Genomic DNA, 11,566 nt, shown 5'->3' on the forward strand with positions numbered 1-11,566 from the left:
AAATAATATGCAGAACAGCAAAAGAAACCGAAAAAAAATTAAATAAAGGTATTGAATGCGCCACCTGGTGGTGAACAATGAATAGACGCTATAAAAAAAAATGCCAAACAGAAACTTAAATACACAGTTCAGATCTGCCAATGTTGTGAGAGCTACAGTAAGAAACATTTGTTACTACGAAGCCATTTATAATTCGGAAGAATCTCAGTTCATTAGCTACTAGGAGCCCACTACAAACACATAATCACCCTGAATCAAATTATGCTTTTGAAGCAGTACACCAACAAAGAGCATCACACAAACACATTTGCATCCAGGCCGAAGGCTACGTTAAAGTGCTGAAATACACAGCGATTAAATGAGAAAAACCTACACGCGGTTTCTACTAAGAGAACAGTTTCTTACATTTAAATAGTGATTAGGGATCTTACAGTTTCCGTATGTATACCCTCTGGTCAGCTAATGTGTAAAATAAAAAATATATATACCAATTTCAGCCATAATGCAGAATGTTTTGATCTGAAATTACATTTTTTTAATAAGAAAATGTTTGAGGCTAGAATTCCCCTATAACGATTAACTCATTCCTTGCCTCCCAGCAATTCACACTAATGTTTCATTCATCTAGTTCTGAAAGAAAAGCTGTGGCCACGTGAATGAACCTCGACTTAAAAAGGATTTATTTCTGCTGCAATGGAAATATGAGGCTGGTGCTTTAATATTGCAAAGGAAAGTTTACCGCAGAAAGGGGTGGAGGGGGGGGGGGGAATACTTTTGCTAGGTAATGTCTTCATTCATGTGAACTGCAAAAATTATCATCGACATTCTACACGGAGCAGGGATTTCTCTCAAAAAAAAATTGCTTTGTACATCTGGCCTTGTTTTTATTAAAACATTTTTTTTTTCCAATGCTAAATTACAAGTCACGAGACAAATCATAGTAACATTCCACTTACTTCTTCCACTGTCAGAGGCATACAGATCCGGTACTCTTTCAACAACATAGTCCTTCTCCCTTGGACAACAAAATCAACAACAACAAAACAAAAAAAAGCTTCTCTGCAATCAGTTTTCTTTTCAAAAGCGATTTATTCTGAAGGAAGGACGGAGCCAGGCAACATAAGTCATCGACCCTCCAGCCTTTGCCGAACAGTGCTGCGCTGAAGCCACCATCAAGGAGAGAGAGAGAGAGAAAAAAAATGCTCCTTTCACGGCTCTTCTTCCTATAGATTCCAGATCATGTGGATTTGTTGAACACACGCGTGAAAAGCGACCCAACCCCCCGAGCACACGTACCCCGAAAACCCGGAGCGTCTTCTTTCCGACCGATGCAGAATGGAACGTTGAGCTACTGCCCCCCGCACAAGCAAAGCGGAAACATCCGTGGTGGCGGTGGACAACGCGCTTGTTACAACGAGACTCCCGCAGCCCTCAAGACATGCCTCCGGCAGACGCAATGCGAGTGCGGATTGCGGGGAGCAGCAGCACCTCGAGCCGCGCGGGCGAGGCAGATGCTTGAGACGTTCAGACAAAGGCTTCGCCCTCTGCTCCGTGCACGGAGGTGAGACTGGGAGGCAGCAACGAGCGCTCTGCTGCTGCTCCTCTGCCCCGCACATACAGGTGGCCGGGGGGTGGGGGGAGATGGGCTTATTTGTCCGGCTGAGAACCTCCGATCCGACGTCCGGAGGCTAAAACGCGGCCCCCCCCCCCGGTGCCCGGTCGGCTGTCGGAGTCCTAGTCGTATCTGCGGCCAGGAGGCTCCGCCGCGGCAGCCAGCCCGGGTCTCTCTGACATCAGCAGTAGGAAAGATGTGAGCTCCCTCGTACCAATCGGAAAATCACAAACCGAAGAATGTGGAGAATTTAAACCAAACAGCAGGTCTGTTTCGAGCCGCCAGCGGCAGATAAGGGGCTGGGGTTTGGCATTTCACAGAAATCGTTTATGTAACGTGAAACCTACAGGCGGCTTTTCTGGCTAGGAACAAGTGCAGTATAAACAATATAGCCCCCAAAGTGATTTTTTTTTTTTTGTTCACTGTAATCTGATCCTTCCCTTCAATTCCTATCAAAGATAAGGGTCTTGGCAGCCTCTAGGAATAAAATATTTCATTTCCAAAAAGAAAAGTGTTTTCTCTCCCCTTTACAATCTGTCTGCATGAACAAAGGATTTCTCTCCCACTGGGTTCAAAAAATTGGCTAAAGTTAGCAGAAATCACTCAGGCGTGGCACCTTGCCCAGTGGGCCGGATAAGGGGGTATTTACAGAGCTCGTCACACACCTCATGGCAGAAAGCATAGGGTGTGTGATGGGAACTGGGAATTGTGCAAAAGCTTGGAGAAATTGGTTAAGAAGGGAGTTTAAAACAACAGAGCATTGTGAATGGTCAGAGACTATTAACCGATGAATGGAAATCCATTGATGACCAGTCAACAAAGACAGCCTGAGGCTCCAGCCAATCACAAGACGGCTTTAACAATACGTGATGACGTCACACAGTGTACTACCTTTCTCTGAAAATTCAGCTAGGTCTAAGGAATATACACTGTTTCAAAATCTCCTCTTCTGAAAACAAAATTCTCGGCTTTGGTACCTTTGCCTTGGTTGGGTGCCTTCCAGCTTTCAGTGCTGTGTGTTATTACCTGCTTCAAAGTGGATTATTTTTCTTTTTGTGTAAAAAAATGCTACTGGACATGAACTCTGTAATTATTAGCCCATAGGAAGCTGTGATTTGGAAGCAAAATTCCTTCTAAATATCAGTCTTTAAAAAAATATTATTATTATTATTTAACATTGTGCATGTGAATCCTGCTCCCTCACTTTCAGCAGGCAAGTTAAGTTTTGGTTCTTCTGCCAGGCTTTTACCTAAGTGGTTAGGACGGCTGTCAAACTTAGTCGGATGACAAATTGGATTGTCAATGGTTGGTAACATTGCTAGCGTGAAGTGTGCTTATACAAAAGGCCTACTGATTTTATTATTATTATTACTTTTCAAGAAATTCCATCAGAACAAAGAAAGGAAATATAAAACATGAGGAAAGAAACATAAATTATGTTAACCCTGAAGAAAAAAAGTCCCTCTTGGTTCCAAAAGCTCACACACATGGGGAGACAGTCAATCATCAAGTACAATTTGCAATACTAATAATCGAACAAAGCCCATTCTGACTCCATACCCTCAGATTCAACAGTCAGCTGGGTACAAGACAGGTGTCATCAGTTAGTTAGTTATTATTTATTATATTTGTACCCCGCGCTTTCCCACACATAGGTTCAATGCGGCTTACATAATAATAAATAGAATTACAAAGTCTTGTAAGGAGAATATTACAAACGGTAATAAACATAGTAATAGTAAGAAGAGAATATATCAATTGAACATGGGAAGGTAAGTAAGATAGGATGAGCAGAGAGATTGAGGGGTATGGTGTAGGGAAGATGAAGAGAAAAGGTTGGGGGATGAGTATAAGGGGATTGGGAAGATAAGGTGTGAGGTATAATCAAGGTCAGAGCAGCAGTTATGTGGGTGGACTTATAAGATTAAGTTGGGCTGTTAGGGTAAGCTTGCTTGAAGAGATGTGGGTTTTTTTTGTTACATTTGTACCCCGCGCTTTCCCACTCATGGCAGGCTCAATGCGGCTTACATGGGGCAATGGAGGGTTAAGTGACTTGCCCAGAGTCACAAGGAACTGCCTGTGCCTGAAGTGGGAATCAAACTCAGTTCCTCAGGACCAAAGTCCACCACCCTAACCACTAGGCCACTCCTCCACTGTTGCTACTATTGGAGATTCTACATGGAATGTTGCTATTCCACTAGCAACATTCCATGTAGAAGTCGGCCCTTGCAGATCACCAATGTGGCTGCGCAGGCTTCTGCTTCTGTGAGTCTGACGTCCTGCACGTATGTGCAGGACGTCAGACTCACAGAAACAGAAGCCTGCGCAGCCTTCTACATGGAATGTTGCTAGTGGAATAGCAACATTCCATGTAGAATCTCCAATAGTAGCAACATTCCATGTAGATTCTCCAATAGTATCTATTTTATTTTTGTTACATTTGTACCCCGCGCTTTCCCACTCATGGCAGGCTCAATGCAGCTTACATGGGGCAATGGAGGGTTAAGTGACTTGCCCAGAGTCACAAGGAGCTGCCTGTGCCTGAAGTTCCTCAGTTCCCCAGTAGGTAGTCATTTATTATTCTGATGGATCTTGGTAGAGCGTTCCAAAGCTGGCTAACCAAAAAGGAGAGACTGGATGCATAGGAGGTTTTGTATTTAATCCCTTTACAGTTGGGAAGGTGTAAATTGAGGTAAGTACGTGAGGACATTGATCTCATCTTCCGCCAGGGTCGCTTTACTCATACTACCCCTCTCCTCAAGACCCTTCACTGGCTCCCTATCCGTTTTCGCATCCTGTTCAAACTTCTTCTACTAACCTATAAATGTATTCACTCTGCTGCTCCCCAGTATCTCTCCACACTCGTCCTTCCCTACACCCCTTCCCGTGCACTCCGCTCCATGGATAAATCCTTCTTATCTGTTCCCTTCTCCACTACTGCCAACTCCAGACTTCGCGCCTTCTATCTCGCTGCACCCTACGCCTGGAATAAACTTCCTGAGCCCCTACGTCTTGCCCCATCCTTGGCCACCTTTAAATCTAGACTGAAAACCCACCTCTTTAACATTGCTTTTGACTCGTAACCACTTGTAACCACTCGCCTCCACCTACCCTCCTCTCTTCCTTCCCGTTCACATTAATTGATTTGATTTGCTTACTTTATTTATTTTTTGTCTATTAGATTGTAAGCTCTTTGAGCAGGGACTGTCTTTCTTCTATGTTTGTACAGAGCTGCGTATGCCTTGTAGCACTATAGAAATGCTAAATAGTAGTAGTAGTAGTACTGTTTCTGATTGGGAGGTTGATCAAGTCATTCATGTAGCTAGGGGATTCTCCGTATATGATCTTATGAAACATTGTATGGACTTTGAAATGTATTCTTTCTTTGATGGGGAGCTAATAAAGCTTCTCTCGGAGAGGTGATGCGCTTTCAAATCTTGATTTGCCAAAGATAAGTCTAGCTGCCGTGTTCTGGGCAGTCTGAAGTTTTTTCAGGATTTGAGTCTTACATCCTAAGAAAACACTGTTGCAATAGTCTGCGTGGGTAATGACTGTGGATTGCACTAGGTTCCGGAAAGTGTCCAAGGGGAGATATGACTTCACTCGTTTCAATATCCAATATCACTACTACTACTTAACATTTCTAGAGCGCTACTAGGGTTACGCAGCGCTGTACAATTTAGCAAAGAAGGACAGTCCCTGCTCAAAGGAGCTTATAATCTAAAGGACGAAATGTCAAGTTGGGGCAGTCTAGATTTCCTGAATAGAGGTATGGTGGTTAGGTGCTGAAGGCGACATTGAAGAGGTGGGCTTTGAGCAAGGATTTGAAGATGGGCAGGGAGGGGGCTTGGCGAATGGGCTCAGGGAGTTTATTCCAAGCATGGGGTGAGGCGAGGCAGAAAGGGCGGAGCCTGGAGTTGGCGGTGGTGGAGAAGGAATTCATCTTGCTATCAGGGCCAGGTGAGGCTTTGGCTCAGAGCACCAAATGCTTTAGCCTGTGGGGTCACTGGACCTATAGATTAAGCTGGTCTAGAGCTTACCTGGTGGCTTGTGTGTGCAAGGAAAAAAGAAGGCCACCGTCTCCCATCTACCTTTAAAAGCAGTTTTCCCCTCCCAAACACCTAACAGTACCCACATCTCCTGATTTTTTTTTTCTCTTTTCTTTTCATGGGTGTGTCTGTTCTTTTTCTAATGTTGGCTACTGTATTTTAGAATTGTAAACTGCCTACACCTACCTTTGCCTAGATTAGGTGGTATAGAAAGTTTTATTAATCACACATTAAACATCAGCCCTGGCGTCTTCTCTCTGCCACGCCCCCGTGGAAACAGGAAGTTATGTCAGAGGAGCGATGGGGAGCGGCAGAGGGAAGATGCAGGGGTTGATGCGGGTAGTGTTAGATGAAACAGGTATTCAGGAGGGGGAAACTGCCTTTATAGGTAGGCAGGGGGGGGGGGGGGTGCGCCAAACCAAAAGTTGGCTGAGGGCACCATGGTCCCTTCAGCTGGCCCCAGGGCAGGCTGACCATTCGAGCAACCAGGCAGTACCCAAGGGCACAGAGACTCTGACCTGATGCCCGCTTCACACTACAGCCCTCCCCGGTCCTACTTTTAAAGGTGCGCCACTGGTGATCTAGTGGCCTCTGCGGGGGGGGGGGGGGGGGGACATGTTCTTTCCTGCCTGTTGTTCTGCCGCTATTCCCCCTGCCTGGCACTGCTATACTTTAAAAATGGTGGCCAAAATTCCCTGCAGAAGTCTCGGAAGACTGTTGAGACCTGCAAGACTACCGCGGGAAGTCTCAGCCGCAATTTTGAAAACATGGCGGTGCTGGCTGGCAGGAGAATAGCAAAACTGGAATAGCAAAGGCAGGAAATAATATGCTTCCCCTCCCCCCCCCCCAACAGAGACCACTAGATCACCAGGGCCTTTCAGGTAGGACCGGGGCAGTGGGGGCATCGGCTACGGCGGTAGGGGGGCCGCAGCACAGTAGTAGGGGGGTGTCGGGCAGTGACTGGGCAGGGAGCCCAGACCACCCTCAGTGCCCGGGGGCCCAGATGGCTCTCAGTCTGCCCCTGGCTGGCCCTGCTCACTATTTAAGGGGTCCTTTTACTAAGCTGCAGTAAAACACACCCTTTCATGGGTCTTTCCTGTCCAGCCAGAAAATGGCCAATTTTCCATTCTCCCAATTAATGGCCAAGCGCTAACGTTACAAAAAAAGGTCCACCAGGATGGAGGAACACAGAAATTCCATGACGAGTGCAAAGATACAAAAACAATGGGAAGTGGACCAGTCTGTCCAAGGAGAAATCAGGTTCCGTGACTCGGCCTTGGAGAGCCTGGTTCACTCCCCACTGTTTTTGTATCCATGCCCTAATGTTGCCATTAATGCATGCCCATTAACAAAAATTTTGTAGGTGGTAAGAGTTCACATGCCAGGGGTGTAGCCAGACCGGCGGGAGGGGGGTCCAGAGCCCGAGGGGAGGGGCACATTTTAGCCCCCCTGGCACCGCTGACCCCCCCCCCCCCCGCCACCACCAACAACTTTGACCCCCTCTGCCAACGACCCTCTTGACCCCCCCCTCCTGCCGCCAACACGCCGTTGCCTACCTTTGCTGGTAGGGGACCCCAATCTCCACCAGCCGAGGTCCTCTTCTTCCCGCGCAAGGCTTCGTTCTGTTTCTGACGTCCTGCACCTTGTACGTGCAGGACGTCAGACTCACAGAAACAGAACGAAGTCTTGCGGATCAGCCAGTAACGGACGTCAGACTCACAGAAACAGAAGGAAGCCTTGCAGATCAGCCAGCAACGGACGTCAGACTCACAGAAACAGAAGGAAGCCTTGCAGATCAGCCAGAGTTGCTGGCTGATCTGCAAGGCTTCCTTCTGTTTCTGTGAGTCTGACATCCTGCACGTACAACGTGCAGGACGTCAGAAACAGAACGAAGCCTTGTGCGGGAAGAAGAGGAGCTCGGCTGGCGGGGATTGAGGTCCCCCGCCAGCAAAGGTAGGCGGCGGCGGTGGTGGAGGGTTGGCGGCAGGAGGGGGGTTCGAGAGGAGTTGTCGTCAGGGGGTCCAGGGCCAAATCTACGGGGGCCCAGGCCCCCGTGGCCCCACGTAGCTACGCCACTAATCACATGCTAATCACACTATAATCAGCGTGCAGTAATATGGCTGTGCTGACTGATTTGCACTGCCGTGCCCACTTTCTGCCCCCCCACTCCAGACATGCCCCCTCCGAGAACAATGTAGGATTATTTTTTTTTAGCATGTGGTTTGTGGGCAGGATTTTAGTGCAGGATGCCTCGATGCATCCCACAATAAGCCCTTTTAAACTGCAGGAATCATACGCTAACAATTACCACAGCTTAGTAAAAGGGACCCTAAAAATAGTCTGGTCAGGTAAAAAAAAAAAAAAAACTTTAGGATTTACCCTGAAACTTCACAATACAACTGGGCCTAGTTTATGAAGAGCAAGGTTAGATTTTCTCTTCAACCAGGCCTTTGATGGAAGAAGTAACTAACTTGTTAGTCTCACTCACACACACACGGAGTGACTCGGGCTGCATATACTGCAGCAGGACATGTTTATCCACTCCTACCCTAGCCGAGATAATATTTAACCATCTCTCTGACCTCACGTGCAACTTTCGTTAAATTAGTCGCCTTACTTTCTTTTTATTTATTTATTTATTTATAATTTTTTACATTATTCATCAAGCTTTACATCTTGAACAGAAAAGGTAGTTCATCAAAGAAAAAGAAACAAAAAACAGATACATCCTTAATTCACAATTGAAAATTACCAGATTAAAGTACTCTCAAGTCCTCAGTTTTACAATCCAAGAATTACACATGTGGAATATAAAGAAGTATAATATTAAGAATTATTAAACCTGGCTAAACAAAGAGTTCCTATTTCAATCATAGCTCTATATTCCATAAAGTTCTCAAACTCTTCTAGCAACAAGAAATTCTGTAAGTTGTGAGGATTCATAAAAAACATACTTCACTGACTGGAAACAGATTACGCACTTACAAGGGTAACGTAGGTAAAAGGTAGCACCCAACTGAAGGACACCTGGTTTTAGAAGCAAAAATTGTCTACGTCTTCTTTGTGTTTCCTTAGAAACATCAGGAAATATACGTATTTTTAATCCCATAAATTCTTTATCTTTATTTTTAAAGAATTGTCTCATAATCCACGCTTTGTCTGGAGGAAAGGCAACTGTTACCAATAATGTTGCTGGAGAGACTAATTCAGCTGTTGGAGCCTCTAATGCTGCGGAAACATCTAATAATTGATCTGAAGTATTTCCAGGCATTTTAGTTGGTAAATAATATACTTGAATTAAAGGGGGAAGAGAGTCCTCCGGCATCCCCAAAGAGTCTTTGAAATATTTTTTCAAGAGTTCTCTAGGAGCAATCGTAATTGTCCTAGGGAAATTTAAAAATCTCAAGTTGTTAGCCCTTTGGGAGTTCTCCAGAGATTCAATCTTCCTTCTCATATTAGTACAGTCTTTAATTAAAGTTGTTTGTGTCTCTTGTATTTTTCCTTACTTTCTAACTCCTTTTACTCTCTTACCTATCTATATGTTCCATCTTTGCTTGTACCCTAAGCTGTCTATTAAAATGTTCTATTGCATATTATGCTGACATTGTAAGTAGTATTTTATTTATTTATTTTATTTGTTACATTTGTATCCCACATTTTCCCACCTTTTTGCAGGCTCAATGTGGCTTACATAATACCATTAGGCGATCGCCATATACTATGCCAGACTTTGTATTGTTATTCGAATATTTTTACTGCTGTCATTGTCTATTGCTTATGTTTGGTTTATTCGTACTGTACACCCCCCAAACCCACCTCCCCGCTCCCCCCGTTTTCTATTTCTGTTGATGGCTCTCTCAATCTCCCCGTCTCCTCAGCTCGAAACCTTGGGGTCATCTTTGACTCTTCTCGCTCCTTCTCTGCTCATATCCAGCAGATTGCCAAAACCTGTCGTTTCTTTCTTTACAACATCCGTAAAATCCGCCCCTTTCTTTCCGAGCACTCTACCAAAACCCTCATCCACACCCTTGTCACCTCGCGTTTAAACTACTGCAATCTGCTTCTTGCTGGCCTTCCACTTAGTCACCTCTCCCCTCTCCAGTCGGTTCAAAACTCTGCTGCCCGTCTCATCTTCCGCCAGGGTCGCTTTACTCATACTACCCCTCTCCTCAAGATCCTTCACTGGCTCCCTATCCGTTTTCGCATCCTGTTCAAACTTCTTCTACTAACCTATAAATGTACTCACTCTGCTGCTCCCCAGTATCTCTCCACACTCGTCCTTCCCTACACCCCTTCCCATGCACTCCGCTCCATGGATAAATCCTTCTTATCTGTTCCCTTCTCCACTACTGCCAACTCCAGACTTCGTGCCTTCTGTCTTACTGCACCCTACGCCTGGAATAAACTTCCTGAGCCCCTACGTCTTGCCCCATCCTTGGCCACCTTTAAATCTAGACTGAAAGCCCACCTCTTTAACATTGCTTTTGACTCGTAACCACTTGTAACCACTCGCCTCCACCTACCCTCCTCTCTTCCTTCCCGTTCACATTAATTGATTTGATTTGCTTACTTTATTTTTTGTCTATTAGATTGTAAGCTCTTTGAGCAGGGACTGTCTTTCTTCTATGTTTGTGCAGTGCTGTGTACGCCTTGTAGCGCTATAGAAATTCTAAATAGTAGTAGTAGTATTTTATAGACTGCTATCATATCTCCCCTCAGCCTTCTTCCTCTAAGCTGAAGAGCTCTAGACGCTTTAGCCTTTCCTCATAGGAAAGTCATCCCTTCCCCTTTATCATGTTCGTCACCTACTCTGTACCTTTTTTAAATTCCACTATATCTTTTTTGAGATGTGGTGACCAGAATTGCACACAATATTCGAGGTGCGGTTGCAATACAGAGCGATACAAAGGCATTATAACGTCCTCATTTTTGTTTTCCATTCCTTTCCTAATAACACCTAACATTCTGTTTGCTTTCTTAGCCACCGACGCACACTGAGCAAAGGATTTCAGCGTATCATTCCTTTCCTGGTCGGTGTTTTTTGCCAGCAAGTGCTGCCCAGATAGAGGAGGAAGAAATGTTCCTTCAATATGGTGGTCAAGGTTGTTGCCTGTTCTAACCAGTAAGAATTCCAGACTTCACTCAGTACCAGAGATGCTAAGGGTAGCCCATCCCAAAAAGTGAGATTTACTGTCCCAGAGAGATTGAAAGTCATAGAATGAGATTTTTCCAGTGATTTCACAGTTATAGATCTACAAACGTCTTCTTCTCCCCAAGCAATCCCATTTCCTTGGCCTCAGCCGATCTCTGTCTTTGACCTCAATCACTTAATTGCACCCCCTCAACAAACCTTCCTCAACCTCAATCACCTCCACCATCCCCAAGCAAACTTCCCACACCTTTGCTCTCAGGTCACCAACCACCCTGTCAACAAATATCCATCTCCCCCTCTCCCCAATGCAAACGTTTCCTTCTAAATGCAATTACCCCACCCCCCTCGGCAATATCTCCCTTCTGGCCTCAATCACCAATCTCTTCCAAATGTCCCCCTCTAAATTCAATCCCCCCCTCAGTAAACATCTCCCTTCTGACCTTAATCATTCCCCTTTGCCCCCTCCCTTCACAAACATTACCCCGCATAAACACGCTGTCATTTTCATGTTTCAGGCCTTGGAGGCAGGGCTTGGTGAATCCTATTGTAGCTCAGCACCTCTACCCCAGAATCTCTCCTGCACACTTTGGATGTGGGGCCCGGGGGAATCCCGTTGATATTCAGCTGCTGCTGCTCCAGATTTCAGAGTTTGTGAAAGGAGGGGGTCTCTGCTCATGCATTTAAGATCCCCTTCAATCATGTGTGTCACACATAATGCATGAGACCGGTATCTCAATAGTACTACATCAACAA

At 45.4% G+C, this 11,566-nt stretch overlaps 1 protein-coding gene across 2 annotated transcripts in view; it reads right to left on the reverse strand.

Moving 5' to 3' along the window:
• Window positions 1–2,346, reverse strand: part of PITPNC1 (phosphatidylinositol transfer protein cytoplasmic 1) — a 393,300-nt gene extending 390,954 nt beyond the window's left edge. For both annotated transcript variants that reach the window (XM_030208446.1, XM_030208447.1), the window contains exon 1: window positions 957–2,346. In XM_030208446.1, coding sequence (XP_030064306.1) covers window positions 957–1,004 — 48 coding nt within the window. In that variant the 5' untranslated portion in view covers window positions 1,005–2,346. The remainder of the gene's footprint in view (window positions 1–956) is intronic.
• Between the last annotated feature and the right edge of the window lie 9,220 nt (window positions 2,347–11,566).

The sequence above is a fragment of the Microcaecilia unicolor genome, chromosome 6 (genome assembly GCF_901765095.1).
Source record: "Microcaecilia unicolor chromosome 6, aMicUni1.1, whole genome shotgun sequence".
Classification (NCBI taxonomy): Eukaryota; Metazoa; Chordata; class Amphibia; order Gymnophiona; family Siphonopidae; genus Microcaecilia; species Microcaecilia unicolor.